This window comes from Acomys russatus, chromosome 23, assembly GCF_903995435.1.
Source record: "Acomys russatus chromosome 23, mAcoRus1.1, whole genome shotgun sequence".
Lineage (NCBI taxonomy): Eukaryota > Metazoa > Chordata > Mammalia > Rodentia > Muridae > Acomys > Acomys russatus.
In genome coordinates, this window is record NC_067159.1 from 34,617,632 (window position 1) to 34,637,239 (window position 19,608).

The 19,608-nt window shown below is 40.3% G+C and overlaps 1 protein-coding gene across 1 annotated transcript in view; it reads right to left on the reverse strand.

The window, feature by feature from the left end:
- The window catches only part of Arhgef38 (Rho guanine nucleotide exchange factor 38), a 115,405-nt gene that overhangs the window by 8,856 nt on the left and 86,941 nt on the right, over positions 1–19,608 (reverse strand). Inside the window, exons 6-13 of the mRNA XM_051165511.1 lie at positions 14,919–15,118; positions 12,722–12,855; positions 9,491–9,595; positions 7,991–8,107; positions 4,429–4,740; positions 1,768–1,911; positions 388–586; positions 12–271 (exon numbers count right to left, since the gene is read on the reverse strand). Of these exons, the coding sequence (XP_051021468.1) occupies positions 12–271; positions 388–586; positions 1,768–1,911; positions 4,429–4,740; positions 7,991–8,107; positions 9,491–9,595; positions 12,722–12,855; positions 14,919–15,118 (1,471 nt within the window). The remainder of the gene's footprint in view (positions 1–11; positions 272–387; positions 587–1,767; positions 1,912–4,428; positions 4,741–7,990; positions 8,108–9,490; positions 9,596–12,721; positions 12,856–14,918; positions 15,119–19,608) is intronic.

Here is a 19,608-nt window from a genome sequence, read left to right on the forward strand (position 1 = left end):
TAAAGTCTTACCTGTTCATCTACCTCTTGAAAATTATCAACGTCAGCACCATTTGTTTCAAACTTCCCACAAGTGCCACTCAGAGATGAGCTGCTGTCGCTTATGCTACCTTCAGGGGTGCCGGTGCCACTGTCACCAGCTGGCCGGCAAGACACAAAGAGGCTGATGTTCTCGAAATCGTCATCACAGAATCTGTTCTCGGTGTGCGTCTTCTGCCCCTTCGCTGGGTTGTAGGGCTTCAGGAAGGAGGAGTACACGTAGCCTTTTACAACTAGTAGAAAGAGAAAGAAAGTGCCAGATTTATGTGAGGACCTTCCCCAAACACACAGAGACTCCTGGGAAAATCTCAATCTGAAGAGTGGTCCATCTGTGGGAAAAGAAACTTACATCCTGTGTCAACAAACCACCTGCTCGTACTCCCCAGGGGATCCTTCTGTTCCAGGACGGCTACCAACTCTCCTTCTAGAAGGTTGATGTCATGCTCCTGGGTAGCGTTACACTTTCGCTTAGCTCGGTAGAGTTCCTCTGCTCCATACGTCGACACAAGTTTGGAGCGGTGAATGTCAGTTTGATGCGGCACTTCCGGCTGAGAAATGTAAGAAGTCCTGATTCAGATGGACGCACAGTGAAATCTTCATTGAGCTCATAAAGATTTTCCTCTAGAGGATTATTTCACTATACAAGTTATAAACCAATCTGGATATATTACAAGGTGGCTGCTTGGCTCTGGCTGTTAAGAGATTTTCAGTTTAAAAATCTCGAGTAAGCACATGAGGGCAGTGTTGTAGAAAAGAAAGAAAATTCAACCAGGATTAAGAAGGCAGAAGATCAAAGGCTGGCACGGTGGCTCAGAGGATAAAGGCACCTGTCCCAAAGCCTGATGACCTGAGTGCAATCACCAGAACCCGCAGAGTGCAAGGAGAGAGCTGATTCCCACAAGTTATCCTTCCCAGCCCCGCCCTCTCTCTAATGTCTGTGTGTGAACACACAGAAAGACAGATACATTCATGAAAAACAAATAAATAACGCTGTAATTTTTAAAACAGGTTTAAAAAGTCAGAGGTTCTAACAACCCCTGACTGCTGACTGATAATTTCCTATTTTGTATTTAACTCTTGCACACTAAGGACTTTGTCATTTTAATTCAGTAAATTGTCTATGTGCATCTTTTTTTTTCTGGGCAAACAAGGCAGGAGTTACAAAGAGATACTTTCCAAACTCTGACACTAAATGATTGTGAGGAAACTACTGTATCTCCGGAGGCTAGAAATGAAATGGGATAGAAACGAGGGCTACACGCTGTACAATTTATTCAGAATTTTAGATGCATCAAGATAGAAAAGATGTTTTCTTCAAGGCTGTCAAATACAAATAGCCAAAACACTAAGAATGTAACATTTATATCATTACTGACTGTGTCATGGTTCTTCTTGCTATAGGTAGTTTATTGTATATGTGTGTAATAATATAAATGTATATGTAAAAAAAATTTTTTTTTAAATGTAAAAACCCTAGCCAACAAATTTGAGTATCCACTGTGCATCATGCACATGCTTTGGTGTGTTAGGGAACTATCATGAATAAAAACAGAAACAAACATCACTCTCCTATGGAGTTATTACTATAAAAGGTAGAAACAATAAAGCTTAACAAAATAGCAAATGACACGTTATTTGGATGGTGTGGACAGAATAGGAATCACTGTGCTACAGTTTCAACGAGGTAAGGAAATGATGTCTTCACTGACACGGACAATGCTAAACTCACCAGAACCTGCGCAGGCTTCTTCTTTTCAAAGCTGAGCTTCCGCTCAATAAAAGTGGCACTGTTGTCCTTTACAAAGTTCAAGTTCTGGACCTCTTCCAGAACTCGATGCTGAATCTCAGAGATGCTCAAGATTGGCAATGGTACCTGTGGGAGAAACAAAGGCATTTTCCGGAAACCAGTCACCATGGGTATTGACTCTGCCAGGTTGTGGTGATTATGGGGAAAATGAAAGACAGAGCACAAAGAAAAACCGGGGCAAAACTCCAAAACAGAGAAAAACTCAAGAGCTTCTGTAAAGATGGGCAATCTGACATTACTGAAATCCCACAAAATGATAGGGGTACCATTCTTTTCTAAGGTTCAACACTACATCAGAGAATAAAACAGAAAAGAAGCAAGAAAGACCCAGGAGTAAAGTTCGAGAAGCTGTGGTGTTAGCCGTGCCCCCAGGTGGGACAGCGAGACAGCGGTCAGGACAGGGAATGAGGCAGCACAAGCATGGTTAAGAGCGAGCAAGTGTTTGTCTTGTATGTTTAACACGAACTCCACATGGAAGCTGGAAACCAGGAATGAGCAGTTGTTGGCAGGGGGCGGGGGCTGCACGGAAGGAGGGGAACAGCAGAATATAAGTGACACCAAAGTAGGGAGAGGAAAGCTGGGGATCAAGGCAGAAGCAAACCACGCAAAGGCTTAAACATAATGAAGAAGCTACTTGGACCTATGTTCTTGCAACCCAAGTAAGAAAACATGGAACACGTGTGATTTGGACAAGAGGGAGAGAATAGTGGAAGCTAAAAGTTTAAGCACGAATAGGGGCAGGTAGATGGGGCAGGGGGAGTAAGGAATGGATTAACCAAAGCTTAGAAACCTTGTAAAACCCCGCTAGTTTGTGACAGCGTTTGCTCCTTGGCTTCTGTATGGAATCAGGAGAGAAGAATGAGATGATGGTGTCTATTTCATGAACTTTCTTTCTGCAAGGTAGACTGAACCTTTTTTTTTTTTTTTAATCACATTGCCCTCTCCACAGGTCCTCTCAGATGTGTTCTTGTCACTACCCTAACCCCATCCCTCCAACTTGCCCGGCGCATGCCCTCTTCTTCGGCCACCTGTAAGGCAGAGTGTCTACCCTTAAGCTCCATGATCATACCTGCATTTTTGTAAGCAGTCACTTTGTTTCTAGTTGTTTCAAATGTTCAACTTCAATGTGTATCATGACTCATGAATGAGTCAAGTAGTTTATACTCTGCATACTTCCAAAGAGTTGTATCTGTATGGCATAACTCTACTCAGAGTGACAGGGTTTGAATAAACACGCTGCACAGGCATAAAGACAGAAAGTGGAATTTCACTTTCATCATGAAACGTACTGTGCCTAAAGTTGAAAATCAGTCAAATGATAGCACAAGGATGCTATTCAGCATATGAAGTTTAACACCATGGGATACCCTGTAAGAATACTGAGAAGGAGTCCTTGTTGAAGAAGAGGTAGGATTGAAGGACAGCTATGCTCTTGGCCAAGCGTACTTGGATCTTTAAATCACATGTCTACACAATGCTACTGGAAAAAAAAAGTATAAGAGAACTTTAATTCTTTTAAACATTAAGAATAGAATCATTGTAAGATCCAGCGATCTCACTTCTGGGTGTTTGTCCAAAGTTACTGAAGTCAGGATCTCGGGGGACATATTGACATCATTAAAAAAATCATTCTCAGTAGCCTAGAGATAAAAATAATCAGAATAGCCATCGAGCAAGATGAGTGACTAAACGAAGTGTGTTCTACACATTCAGGGCGCACTGGAATACTATTAACACTTAGAGGAAAAATCTTGTCACATGGTACATGGTGAAAGGATAGAACTATACTAAGTAATGTATGCCAGTCACATGATTACATCTCTGGTTTCTCTCATATGAAGGAATTAAAGTAATTAAATAGGAACAGAAAGTAGAATAGCAGTTGAAGGGACCTGGAGGAGCGATAGGGCATTTGTTATACTGGCATACTTTCCCTTTTGTAAGATGACAGACTTCTCTGGCAACCTGCAGTACAACAATGCAAGTTGTGAGCATACCTACACTTTGGAACTGTTCCAGACAAGAGACACACTTCTTATTGTATTCACAAGAGGAAATGTAGACAGACAGGGATAAAGCAATGTGCCCCCAGTAATATGTAATGAGTAGGTACTGGGACAAGGCCATCTCCATGCCAGGGTCTTCTATAATCAGCATTGGGTTCTTTTAAGAGCCTCATAGTCATGCAAGATGCTATGAGGGACTGTGAAGGATGCATAGTGGCTCTCTTACTTCCTACAATGACTGCATGTGACCATTAGTTGTATCAGAACACAACAGTGGGAGCACACAGTGCGTGTGTGCACACTGCAGAATGGAATGATTTTATCAAAGATAATCTTCCCCAGGCTGCGTTTACTTTACCAGTTTAGTAATTTCTCAAAACCGAAGACTCTACTTTCTCTTGTTCTACTGCAAACTGCACGGTGAAATGTTTTAGAGTTATTTTAAAGAAACACAAGGCACCTTTAAAACTCTATGCATAAGGACGTCTGACATTAGACTTAAACGACAACACACAAGGGCCACACACATGCACACACATGACTGAAGTGGGTAGCCAGCAGGTAGCGCTTTGCTCACCAGCTTGACTGTGGAATAAGCCTGCAGAGCCACCAGCATCAGGTCCCGGAGGAGGGTGATGAAACTACGCAAGCAGTTTAACAGGATCTTCCTCGCAGCCTGGTTGAATGCCTGGAGCTCTTCCACAAGCTGGGCATTGAGAGCCTCATACTCCCTTTTGGCCAAGTCTGATTCGTCAGTCGCTGACCGTGGCAGGGAACTATTATAGTCCAGTAGTTTGTCATAGCGTTTTTGGATGAGCTTCTGAGGCCCTGGGAATAAGGACAGCAAGGCTGACAGGGGGCCCAGGATGAGTCTTTGGGAGCGAGCTACCTGCAAAAGAAAAACAATACAGCCCCATTACCAAGAGAAGGGTGGCCCACTCTGTGGCCAGCGCTGTTCTCAGTAGGCCTACCCTCTCTCTTCTGAAGTTCATAGGGAACAGGACAGCACCCAGTCAGTCATTTGGGAAGAGGATCTCACTTTTAGCGGGGTCTGCCTAAGCATATTTATTCAGGCTTAAAGCAGCAATATGGAGCTTGAAGATGAGGGAGAAGAGAGAGCCTGCTCACTCCGATCTACTGCTGCTGAGTCTGTGCTGTGGGTACTTCCTTCAAGACACCCCTGCCCCTTCTAACCCCAGAGCCAAGCTGAGCCCTCACACCACATGAAGATGAGGCAGGGGGGGGGGCGGCGGGGGTAACATCAGTGTGTAGCTATGATTGGCCAACTCACTACCTCACCTCTTGCTGTCAGGAAAGTGGACACAACCACTCTAACAATAGACACTGTTTTATTCCTTCACATTGGTTTCAACCTTGCTTTTTAATCTCTGAGATGTGTGTGTTGGGTGGAATTGTATTCTCTATGGAAGCATTGACTCTTTAAACGTATATCTTACCCTGTGGCAGAAACGGCCAGAATTAAATGTAGGTAAATACACTGAATGACTGAGGGCTGCTACTTGGAATCAGACATGGCTTTTATTTCAGGTCTGAAACATCAAAGAAAAATTCTGCACTAGTGCCCAACCCCATGCCAGTGCTCCAGAATCATGGATTTCATTTTTTCTTTTCTTGTATCTTTTCCCTGTATTCTGAACTGCACTGTTATCCTGTGTCTGATGACTGTCCCATCACACGATTTACACATCATCACACATGTTATAGTAATCAGGAAGTGGTTTTATCTTAGGTTACCTCAGTGATATTCCAGGACATCGCGAGCAACAGCCTGTAGTAGTTAATGTAAATTGTTCCCGGTAACTTTTGCTGAACTCATGGGAAATTTAAAAGGGAGGGAACCCCATCTGTTAGTGGCACCAGTGATAACCAACACATATTAGACCTGATCTCCAGTTTATGAAATAATCAATAGATATCATCCCACCATTAATTGAGCCCCTGGACTAAGCAAAGAATGCATTCACCGTGTCTGGGATGTCACTGTGTTTATGACTTGCCTTGGATCCACAGGTTACTAATTTTAAGATTAGGCTAAAATTGTACTGTATGTCCAGTACCCCATAGATATGAACTTTATTTGCCAGGGGGACAGAAATTGGAACAGATAAACAGATTGTATTTTTAAATTATGTCCTATACAATATTTGTAGAAAAGTATTATTTGTGGCAAGATAAGAACTTCTCTGCCTTAGGGTATAGTTTTGAGTTAATATTTCAATTTCAAAGCGTTCAATGTGTTACCCAGTAAAATTCTACTTTTATATCACACTTTCTAGTGACCCTTCTAACTTGGCAGATATAATATTGCTTTTCCAAGCAGGACAATTTCTTCCTTCTTTCTGTCAAACTGTGGTGCCTGCTTGCTAGGGAGAAGCTATGTAGTGTGTGATCAGATGGCTTTGACAAATATTTATCAACTTAGTGAATTTAAACTGATGTCAAGACCACACTCTTAATGGCTTTTCTAAAATGCCTCTCCTGTAATTCAACCTTGGGAAAAAAATCCCACAAAGACCTACTTGTGTTTTCCTATTAAACCCACGAGTGTAAAAAACGTTTGTCTATTGATCTGTCTATGTACTTATCTACCTATCCAGTCATCTGTCCATTCATGAATGACATGTCTCCATCACTTTCTCCTGGATAATGTGATAGTTAATCTTCTTACATTTTAATTTTATATTTATTTTTGTGTTTCAGTTAGAGGGCATTCTTGTCACAGAGTGCATGTGGAGGTCAGAAGACAACTTGTAGGGATGGTTCTTTTTTCCCCATCATGTGGATCCTAGGGAATCAAACTTAGGTATCAGGCTTCGTAGCAAGTATCCACCAAGGCATCTTGCAGGCCCTTGAAAATATTACATTAATTTTTTTTATTTTGGATGCATGATAATGGTGAATTTTGATTGTTAACTTGACTGAATTTACAATTGTCCAGGAGACAAACTTCTGGGCACGTATGTGAGGATTTGGCACACATCTTTAATCGCAGTACTTGGGAGACAAAAGAAAGCTATGCTCTGTGAGTTTAAGGCCAGCCTTGTCTGCATAACAAGGTTAGATCTTGTTTACCAAAAGAATGTGATCCTAACTTTCCATGTTAATGCCCAAACCAGCCGTATATTTGGAGTAGTTTTGCCAAGGATATGGGCTTTGTCACTTCTTAAGGTTTGGAACTATTTGGGAGCTCATTGTTTGTAGATTATTTGAGGTGAGGGTATTGTTGAGATCTTGAACCTCGTGGGCTGGTTTGCTAGAATCATCCAACACAAGGATCACTTGGTGAAGACAATCTGGCCCAAATGCCAACATAGCCAACACAGAAATGTGGCCTATTATACCTTCTGCACAATAGGTTAAATACTGCTATGAAATAATAACACAAGACACTAAACAAAAATTAGTAGTACCCAAGAAAGTTTATCATCCAAACATTTTATTAGTCAAGAATTTTTTTATGCTTCCTAACATATATTATTTAGAACTCTAAAAACAAATAGTTTGGGCTGGGGATATGGCACACTGGCAGAGTGCTTGCCTGGCATTCACACCTTCTTTGGTTCAATTCTCAGAACTTACAAAAACAAAAAACAAAAACAAAACCCAGAATCTATCATGGGTAAGAAGACTATCTGACTGCTGAGTGTCTTTTTTCCATGTGAAGGCTTTGCTGTCTGGTGCACATTGTGCTAAAAACTCACAGACACAGAGAGTCTGTTCTCCTTCAGGAAGGGCTCAAGGCCTTTCCATGACCACCTTTAAGAAAATCACAGCTTTATAAATGAATATAGTCTGAATAACTCATACACAGACTCAAATGGAATGCTGTTTTTTTTTTAAATCAGGTACTGACTATCCCAGAAACAGAGTGTGAGATTGTATTAAATTTCCGTCATAGTACAGCCTTTACCAACCCACTCTAAACATAGTTAATCATTTAAAAACACTTGTCTCAGAAAGCCTAATTTTGACATTAGCATTTGGTTTATATTTTACACCTAACTCCAGAGCATGAGGGCAGTTTTTCAAAAGCTGCTGTATAATTTATTTATTTTATCATACTTATTAAAAATACTTTTTAAAAAAGCTGTATTTGTCCCTATATATGTGTAACTTACAAAATCCTGACAGGGATTTGAGGTGTGACTCTGGGGTTCACCGCAGTTCTTCTCTCCCTCCTTGTATGAAATCTCACGGAGCTCAGCCACACTCTGCAGAGTGGAGGGGATGGCTTCCTGAAACAGAGTTATCAAACGGGTAAGTCCTCAGTAACATCAGCACAATTAAGTTCCCCTGTGTGAACTTCATCACCACAACACTGTATTTCCCTCAGAGATAGAAAATGAACTACCAAAACGCCATGGATACACTACAGTCAGGCTACTTGCAGCAACCTGTTTTCTTCTTTTCCCTCACATCCTTTCTGACAGATTCTGGTTCTCTTTGAGTAAGAGGAGCCCACTTTAATTTCCCTTAGTCGCTTCAATTCTACCAGACCCCTTATTTTAAAAAGCATTCCCCTTTGATTTAATCAGCAGCTTTTCTTGGTGAATTTGATGTTATCTTTCGGGGGGTGGGGGGGGGGGAGTGCTCACATTTGTGTGGATCCAATCAGTGAAAATACCAGTGAATGTTCCCGAGAGGCACTCAGTAGTTGCTGAGCAGTGTCTGAAGTGCCAGGCCCATATTGCCATGCCCCAATTCAACTGGATTTGGGACTTGTTTCACACAAGGCAGGTTCGGTAACCTGATTGTGAAAAGGGGTCCTGTGTCAGACAGTAAGCATGGATGGAGATGCTCACCCCTCTGGAATATGGAACCTTGTCTCCAAAGCAGTGCCCTGGTCACGGTCATGCTCGGCTGGTAGGATATCTATCTAACTGTGTAAGCACTTGGCTTCAAAAACAGATACCCAAGAGAAAAACTTCTGGGAAAGAAGAGTCCACTTACTACCTGATTTACATATAACTGCTAACTTACTCTTCTTCATGTCATCGCTGCTGTTGAGCTGCTTTCAAGGACACTGTGTCCTCTGTAAGAGCCATTACAAGAATCTCTAGGCCAGCTTTCCACCCAGCGTAATTGTGCAGCATCCCACCCAAGGCTTTTAAAAGCAGATATTCTCAAGAGGGTCAGGACAACCTCCCAAGATGCTAGAAATGTGCAGGGTGCTTTTGTGTCCTAGTCTAATTAGATGAGAGCATTGGCTTATTGCAGTTTATGCGCTTTATAGCTCAATTTATTTATTTTCCTTCATTCTGGATTTTATACTTACTTTAGGCACTTCGAAGAATTGTGTTGGTAAAATCAGGCAAACACAGTTTCTGCCTCACATATGATCTAGTGCTCAGGAACCCATCTTTATTATAAAGAAGACAGGATGGGGGGTCCATGTGACATGCAACTGAGCAAAATCCCAACAGTATGGTGGTTTGTGGTGAGGCCAACTGGGGCAGGACACTGGTCAAAGACAAAGCCCTTAGATGGCTTGTCTTATCAGAATTTTTCAGCCCTCCAAGTTTGACACAGAGTATCACCATGCAAATGAGGAGTCACATTTCCTCACAGCACCCATGGGGACTAGTACAAGCTCTCAGAAGCATTTACCTCTCACCCACCTCTATTTGCTGAAGGCAGGATGGAATGCTCTTCACGCAAAGTCTCACAGTCTTTTCTAGTGATCTAAAAAGCTTTTCTTCTCTGTTAAAAGCATTGTCTTTCACCTAAAACACACACAGCATTACTTAGTTTCATAACTCACGTGAATCTAACATTTTTTAAATGGTACAAAATAAATTTTTAAAAAATCAAAAATGGCATGACCACATTGGCCCAGCACATTATGTAAAGATCCTTTTCAGTATGAAAATACTCTGTGATATGCTGACATTTAGAACTTTCTGGAGCTGCACATAGCACAAACTAATGTCCAGGCAGTGTTACAAGTCATATCGTGAAGTTTAATTTGCTGTTTATTTTGTACCAGCTCCCTGATGCCATAGTAGCCACAGGACCGTAAAACGTTTCCCTACATCTTCTTCTGTGTTTTTGTGGGTGATGCGTGATGTGCCTGTGTGTTGTGGTGTGTGTCTGTGTGTAATATTTTACTTATTTTGAATCCCTTAGTTCTACACGTATAGGAAAGCCTTAATTAAATAGGCAGCAGAATTCTCTGCAAAATACATATAACACATTACCCTTGGCCTTATGGCTCTGCTCCAACGTTGTGTGCAATGCTGACATGCTTGGACAGGCTTTTGTAAATGAAGATTTTAAGGATCCCACCCCTGGGTATTTTATTCTGTGTAACTAGCTAGAACCCAGATGATTTTGGAGTAGGTGCTCAGGATTACTGTGAGAAACGTTGCCCAAGCCTGCCTCCCTATAACTAATTGATTTTCATGCTATTTTGCTGGAATGTGCCATGCCTCCTCTTGCCTTGGATTCTGTTTATTTTTAGGGATTGTGCTCAAGAGTCAGCCCTTTTGTGAATCCCACTTTCATTACTATTTTTCACATTGAAGGAAATTAATTTCTTGTTCCTATGTGCTCTTATAACTTTAGTTAATTATTTAAGCAATTTTCTCCACTGATACATCCTAAGTATTTAAGATTAAGAAGTTTGTCTTAATAATAACAATAGCTGACATTTATTAAGCATTAGTTATATTCAGACACTGTGCAAAAGCCTTTCACTCACCTTATCATTTGAATTCTTGCACAGATCTATGGAGCAAGCACTATGATTAATGCCACTGTAGAGATAAAGGAATAGATGCTCTGTGGGATGCTAACAGTCCCCTGCTACCCTTCCACTAGCAGAGCTGGCAGCACTGGGTTAAGTTGGGGATATGGCTGCCCTGCCAGGGACCACATTTCCCAGACTCCATTGCAGCTAGCCATGCCCCTGCAGCTGGATTTAGGCAAATAGAGTGTGAAGGAAGTGTGATTCAGTTCTAAGTCTTAGCCTTGTGAAACTGTCTGTGGGACTTGAATGAAGTCACAATACTGACCCAGTTTCATTCAAGCAGCTGAAGACAATATGTTTCAGGAAAACACTGCACAGAATTTGGCAAGCTGGGTTCCTGGAAGATTTTATCCATCTGCTCACATCTCAGGATTATTATTAGAGATAGAATAGGTAGTTGCTTGACTGATATCCTATATTCCATTTGCTGTACTATGTTCTGTTTGGTATGTTATACTATGCTATGCTGGGCTGGGCTGGCCTGAGAATCTCTTTGTGACAGGTATATAGTCTTTGCCTTAAAGTAGCAAGTTAAAGAAACTTATATTTATATATATGGTTGGGATTAAAACCAAGCAGCCTGGATTCCAAATCCATACCTGTTCATCTCTAATTCTCAATCTCTCACACAGTGCCTGGTACACGAGAGTTCAATACGTATGTGATGGATTGAATAGAATCTTCCTCCTGGGTAATAGCTTTACACCCTAACTCTACTAATATTTCACCTGAGCTGCTGACAAGTACAAAATTGATTGATTTGAGATTTATCTCTTCGCCAGTCCAGCCTATGCAGCTGATTTTCTGATTAACAGTGAAATGCTTCATTGCTGACAGGCCATCCTCTATAAAGATTAAGAGGAAAAATCTAATTAATATTCCTTCAGGCTATTTTAGCTACAATTCACTTTTAGTTCACAGTCTAAAAAAAAAAAAGCTAATGATAAATATGGGAAAGAATAGAATGGCCCCCACAAAAAGCCTGCCCCAGATTAGAAGCTGTCTGCTCTATTCAACAGAACTGTCTTGAGTCAGAAGCAAAATGACAAAGCATGGCAGAGAATTTCTGCACTACATTTATAAATGCCTACAGGGGGCTACTGTCTCCTTAAGCTCATTTTCAATTTGATTTTATTACTGTTGTCTTTAGACGAAATGTCCCAATTATCACATTTCATGATCAGTCACCATGCAGCACTAATGTTCCAAACTTCCCAGATCATTCCTCCTTTTTAAGCCTCATTTTGTGGTGGACCTAGTGACTCCCTAGAAAGTTATAAAGAAGTCAATACAAGGATGGTGCTGACTATGAGCTCCACAAGTGGTAAAGTCAGCGTGGTCACAAGGGAAATGAAAAGAAAAAGATGACAACGTAGCCCTGTCCTCCCTAATTTCAAGGAGAAGCCCATTGCATCCCCAAGCCATGAACTTTCTATCTTTCACTCTCAATACACGTACCACTAATCACTTATTTCAGGCTCATTAACTTCCCAACTCTTGGGATGTCTGTATAAACACAGAGTTCTAGGTTGTGCCCTTGAACTAAGTGGAACGCCAGCACCTGTCCTTTGAAAATACGTCATTTGATTCTCCTTAAGCAGATTAAAAGTGTAGAAGTCTTTGAAGAATCTGTCTGTTAATTATAAGAGGTCGAGACTAAAGTGTAAGCTACATTAGACAGCTGACTAAGGACAGTCACCCAGGAATATAATGTTCATCCAGGCAATCTTGGGGGACAGATGGTGGTAAGAGCACCGAAACCATCACTGAGTTATATGTCTAAACACTATTTTGTTTTTAGATGAAATAAAGAGAATCTCAGGGTAACAGGACAACTTGAAAGCAGAAATGAAAGTGAGATGGAGAAAGAAGTGTGTGGCTTTGGAGAGGCTTTGTCTCCACAGGTCCTGCATTCCCAGTGGACACTGAGAAAGTGCTAAAACCCCCAGGTCCCCAAAATGAAGATCCCGGGGGGCACTGCCTTAATTTTGTGTTCTAGATATATTCACAGAAAGATCAAAGCCAAGCTTCCCTGCCACCAAAAGAATGGCAGAGTTAATGCTTCCAAAGGGCATGCAGGTGGTCCAAGAAGAAGAGTTACCTGTGACTCTCCTCTGGTCAGGATCTTTAGATGATTTGTGACTCTTTTGGACTTCTTGCTGATTGAATGAATATTTAGTTTAGATAGTTTGTCTTTAAGTGATTCATCCTCGTCATTCTTCTTATATTTTAGAACTGAAAAGGAAGAACGCAGCGATGTATCTGATTGTGTGCAGCCAGGGTGCACACCATGCTAGAATTTTGGAGGCCAATATTTATCTCGAGGACAGGATTTATAGGGATTCTAAGCCTCTTCTGCAGGGGCCATTACCCCATTACCCTGTTGCCTAGTGTGTTGATAGTACCCGCCCAAACCCCCACCAACCTTCAGAAACTCAGTTCTTCAAAGACATGGCTACTCAAAGCTATTCAAGGTCAAGGTTAACTTACCTCTCTTGTTAAAAGAAATCCCTAGACTAGGGAAGAGGATGGATTTTACCCTCAGTACCCCAGAGGCAAGAAAAAAAAAATTGCTTGTACTAGAAAATAAGAAATACCCATATTATCTAGAGATTTCGGAAATAGGGAATCAGCCTAGGCTGGCTTTTCATAAGGTCTATGGTTTGGAGCCAGGTGAGTATGTTTTAGCATTTTTACTTGCCATTAAATTGATCACCACCTCTTACCTTGTTCTAAATGTTTGATACATTCAGTGCTGGTAAGAGTGCAACCATAAGCACTGCTGATTGGGTTATGCAAGAGTTCATGGCGATGTACTTACTGTTTGCCATCTTTGAGCTTTGTAACAATGGTGATATACTGACCATATAAGACTCAAGACTCAGCCAAGCCTATAAGCCCAGCAGGTAGGAGGAGGATCAGACTTTCAAGGCCAGCCTGGGCTATATAGCCTGGGGCTATATAAAAAATAAAATAAAACACCTTTCAAAAAACTTTTTGTGATTTAACCAGTTAATACAAGTATTTTATGTAATTGATTTTTCATCTTCTTATCATATCATAGTGCATAATGTAGTTTATTATCCATTACTGGATTATTATGTAAATCTTTTGAACACTTTCCAACCTTTTGTCTGAGATCAAATATAGAAATGTTTTTGAATAGTACTGGCTATTGGCATGCATTCTCTGGCTTAAGAGATTAAGATGCCACTGCGAATTTTAATTTTCACTCCCCAAATTACTGGCAAAGCTTTCTGTGAGTTGTTCTTTTTTTATTGACTTTTTATTAGAATGTTCTTATTGCTGAAATAATAATAATAATAATACATTCTAGGCAGACATCCTATGTATGCAGTCTTTTCATTTTGCCTATTGTATCTCTTACTCTATTACTTACTATTTTATTCTATTTTTTTATGGTTTTAATTTGTTAGAACAAATATATTGCTTTTTACTTATTTGCGAAAACAAAACCAATCAAAGAAAATGAAGTCATTGCACTATTTTTTCTAACCACCTGTCATTATTCAGACATTCAGCTGACATTTCATATTGAAAACACACGCCTGCATAATGTGGTCCTTCTTGCTGTGTGTAATTTATTGTATATATGTGTAATAATATAAATGTATATGTCAAAGTAAAAAAAAATTAAAAAAGAGCTTTGTGAGCACTAGTCCCACTGACAGGACGCAGGTCTATTACCCCAGGGACACATGGGGTCCATGAAATTAGTGCTCCAATATTGAAACCTACACTTAACTAGACATTAATTGTAAGAGCTTAGCTTGAAATAGTTAAGAATCATTTGTCAATTGTAGAAACAATTAAACACATCCCTCTCCTACAATCATCATTCTGTGTGTCAGGGTCAAAGGGGTCAAATGTACCAGCTGGAGCCCATCACCTGGCCCTGGCCCTGGCCCTGGGTTGGCCCCTTTCTGCACTGGCTTCCCCAGGCTGCAGGTCCTGGGCCATATCTACTCCTTTCTCTACAGATACTTAGTGGCAGGGGGATGATATGCCCACAGTATACCACTGAGAACACAGTGGTCAGGTCTCTCCCTCTTGCCCTCCCTCCCTCCCTCCCTCCCATTCCCTCCTTCCCTCTCTTCTTCCTCCCTCATTCCTCCCTCTCCCTCTCTCCTTCCATCCTCCTCCTGTCCCCCTCTTCTCTCTCTCTCTCTCTCTCTCTCTCTCTCTCTCTCTCTCTCTCTCTCTCTCTCTCTCTCACACACACACACACACACACGGAACACTCCCATCATGGTAAACAGTTACATGTTCCCACCTACCTAGGTCTTTCCTTCTTTTTAGCTCATTGATATTAACATTGATGTCCTTCACAGCAGTGAAGGCCTCCTCCAGCGCTCGGTAGTCTGGGTGGGAGGGAGGGGTTGAGTTCCGAAGTTCACACAGCAGCAGTGGGTATTTCATCACACGCTGAATGGGTTTGATCATCAAAGAGCCCATGTCCAGCAGGTTTGGCTTGCCTCTACAACAGTAATGATATCCACATGTCCATTGACTGATTTTTTTTTATTTCACTTTGTGATTAAAATAAGATTGGTCCTAAAACAGTTTTTTTTCTTTCTTTGAATTATATAAAAATTTCCAAATGAAAAGAGCTAAGAAATGACAAAAGAAAGCAAGGCTGAAAGATCCTACTAACCAAACAAAACCTTAAAAGAAAACAAAGAAGTTATCCCCACCTATCCCAAAGCTCCCATGTATGCTTTGCTTACAGGGCAGTGTGTCCACCATGCTTTATACCTGCTTGAGAATGCGTTTTCCCATAACACCCAAGAAAAGCAAAATTCTCACTCTATTTTTGTTGCTACTAGTGAGCAAAATAAACTCAGTATTGAAAAAATCCAAACAGGTGACCTGAAAAAAACATGGTCAAAACTAAACACTGTCCTCTGTTTTCCACCAAGCTGAATGGCTCTGCATTCAGGGATCGTACCATCGACTCCAGAAGATTTGTAACAAATAGAACAGCCCTCGGATTCTCGCTACCATTGCTTCCCTGGCGCCACACATGTGATGCCTCCTCATCACTTCCTCACAGCTCCTTGCAAGAGACAGCCAGCACTCACGCCTGGCACTTCCACAGGTGCTTCGGAGACAGGGTGGGAGCTCTCCCACTAGCCTGGGTTGTGCAGGAGAAAGAGTCACCAGCCCAGTCAAGTCACTATCTAAACCACTGCCCCTGAGCTTCAGCCATCAGTGACTTCCAAAAATTGGCTTAGGCAACAGACAAGTAATGATGACAGAAAATAACGGCAAAAAAAAAAAAAAAAAAAAAAAAATCCCAACAGGTATTTGTATTTAAAAAATATTTGTACTTAAATATTTGTATTTTATTCTATTTATACTTAAAAATATACTAGTGGGATATATAATAGTTATGTGATTTGAAAAATAAAGTGAATATAAAATATTTAATACTATAAAATGGTCTGAAGGCATCTTAGAAACCATTTTATTCAACTCTTCATTTGAAAAGGGAAACTAATTGCCATGTGTGCATGCACATACACATGAATGCACACACACGAACACACACACACACACACACACAGATCTCTATTATATCACCGTGTTTTATGTTCATTATCTCTCTTACCACTGTCTGTAATCATTTTATTTTCCAATTTATGACAAATTTCTCTGTCACCACTAAATCTCCATCGTAATTACATTTTACTAATGCTCATATTTAGACCAAGAAATTAATGAGTTTTAAAGCTTTCTGTCATGATATTTAATTTTCTTTTGAAAATTTTCCTCCTAAATTTTAAAATGGATAAATAAATAACAAAAAGAGGCATTTACTTATATCTTGAAATAAATTATACTAGCTTACTAGATATAAGTGTTATAACAAACAGAAAGGTAACATTTTGAAAGGAAAACCAGAATAAATACTATAGGTTTGTAAAAAAATAGAGTTTCTTTAATAGACTTTTACTCGCACTTGAAATCTGTTAAGAAACAGAAAGATAAAGGCAAGGAGAGGCAGTAACAGAGAGAGAGAGGGCAGGAGACAGAAAAGGAGATCAGGGTAGGAGAAAAAAGAACTGAGTGACGTAGATGAAACAATCAATTACACTGAAAACCCAACTAAAAGCATTTTAATGATGGGATGTCAGTAGTAGGCAACATTTAAAAAAAAAAAATATCAAAGTGGAAATATTATTCCTTCACAGTAGTTTATACTCCTGGGGAGATAATTTAACGAAACAAGAAACAAGTCAGGAACAGTGTCTATGTGATTATAGTCAGAATGTCTAGTGAGTATGTTCTCTAAAGACCTCCAAACATTAATTTATTTAATCATTCAAAGAGTAATGAAAGTACCACCCAAAATAAGTACAAACCTTTGAAAAATGTTAATAGAGCCTTTATTAGAGTCATCTCTGCGTACATGCATATATGGACATTTTAAAAATCAGAAGAAACAAACCAGCAAGCTGGCAGCAAACAACGCAGGCATTTTTACTGGTAACGTTGTTCTGTGAGCCGCTCCTCTTCCTTCTATATCTAGATCCGTCACACACCAACCTGGGCCCGCAACTGAGGCCACGTGTTACCACTACCCCGTTTCTACCAGGTTTCGGCATCCAATTTCTAGCACCTTTGTTTTATGCTTCAAATGATAATTAGAGATGATTGTTGTTGCTTTAAAGTATCGCAAATGCAAATCTGAGAAATGACTGACAGAATGAGAGATTTCCCAGGTGCTGCTGTCTTCAGACTTTTTTTTTTTTTTTTTTTTTTTTTTTTTTTCAGTTGTCGAAATGATGATCGATAATATTCTGGTATCTGCCTCGGACAGACTACACTACGGAAGAGAAGATACAGGATGCGTTGTAAGATAACAGCACTCCGGGCGCCTGATGTCGCGAAGCTCACTGCCATTTCTAATTAATCCCTCCTAGGGAGATTACGTTTCGATAATGGTGAGGGCAGATGAGTCCCGTGTATGCTGTCCCCACATCAGCCAATTGTCACCTGCCTGTTTCATAGTAGGAACCGAATGTGTGACAATGCTCCATAGTGTTATGCTGAGACTGAAAGCAGTCATTAACCCATGATATGTTTCAGCTTCCTATTGTGTCATGAATCTTTTGGCAAGTATGTAGTGCCAGACAGAGCGGCTACACCAATCTCTTTACACATTAGTATTGGGGATTAACCAGGTTACACAGACACAGTTAACTTTTTTTCAGCTGTAAAATGGTTCTGATTAAATGTAGGAAAAAATAATATTTGGGCAATGTAAAAATTATGGTGGAAAACCAAAAAAATATTCCATATGAAAGTTGCCTGTATGTTTTAAGTGGAAGGAGAATAGGAGGAAATATATAACCTGATGAATGGCTGTAGGTTTTTTTTTTTTAATTTCTTCTACTTGATGTCCACAAATATTCTAATTTTATATTTATTTTATAGTAACCGTAAAGAAAGCTTTTAAATTTTTAATCTCCTTATGGAACTTTTAAGTCAATAATAAAGAAAACTGTAGAGGGCCACATAAGAAATAGCATTTGCAATAAAAAAAATGAGAACTCAATAAATAGAAAACTATTAAGGTTTAGAAGAATAAAGGAGGAGACTGAACTATAGCTCACGTAGCAGAGTATAGAGAAGCAGGAACGATGGAAAAGCCATACTTAATCATTCCAGAAAATTTATCATTAACAGTTTCTAAGTGCCTAAGGGAGTAGGAAGTGGAGGGGGCTGGGTATCAAAATAATGAGTTGAAAACGCCATTTCAGAAACTTTAATTTGTGGGGTGCTAAAAAACCAAAATTAGGGGAGGACACCTGAAGAAGTAAGGACTGTTGGAAATTAAAAGAGTAAAAGCAGAAATAAAAACTGAGCACATTAGGAATCTAGAAGTCAGTGAGACATCAGCACACAGCTGGAGGAGGAAGGCATCATGAAGAGAGAGCAGAAAAGCCAGGAGGTGACAACACCCACTGCCCAGAAAGAGAGACTAAACTATCATGCTTTGCCACTCATAAAATGGCAACCACTGGGGACAGAGGAGACTCTTATGATAATGAGAGAAACGCCTAGGTACCCAAGTCAGCTGCAGATGCTCAGGCAACACTGAAAAGTAGAAAGCACTAAGAGTTACGTCTAAATGCCGACAGTGAGTTACAGTCAACCCACAGTTCTAGAGCCGGCCAAAATATTAATCGTGTGAGGATAAAATTAAGATATTAAGGTATTAAAAGTTCTTATTCCTACTTCCCATGCAGTCTCAAAGAACAAAGAAAATTACTCAATGGTAATTGTCAAAAAGGGGGCAGCAAGTACCAGAGAAGGCCAATAAAATCACTAGTACAGCCACGGGGAGGCCATTTGGGTGGTTGCGCCCATGTCAACACCCCAAATTCAGTTTTCAAGGGCTCCGGGAGAGGCTCCTGGGGATATAAATAGTGTAGCAGACCCATGTCTATTTGTCTTGAAACACGACTTGGTTTCATAAGAAGTACGTTTGCTGTGATTCAGACAAAAACAAAAACAAAAAAACCTGAAAAATGAAGAGAAGAGGGAAAGAAAGCTGACTCCAAGAACATAATTAGTAGCAATTACTGCAAGATATAATTTCAGAATTTAGATTATGTTTCATCAGATACGATATAGTAAGTCAGCTGCTGATTATCACTTATGTAAGCTACTGTGTGTCCATGTAAGGACAATGAAGAAATGGAAAGGGAAGACAGGAAGAGAGAGAGGGAGAAAGGAGAAGGAGAGGGAGAGAGAAAACCAGAGAAAGAATCTTGTCCGTAGAAATTTGATATATCCTTAAAAAAAAAACCTCGAAAATGTCCACTATGATTTTAAAGATATGAAAACTGCCATGATAATCACCTAAAACACCTGACATGCTCCAGTGGGGAGCAGAGCACGTAAAGGGCGTAGGAGAAGGGATTACTATCTGCCATGCCTCATCTTGTACAAGGACTC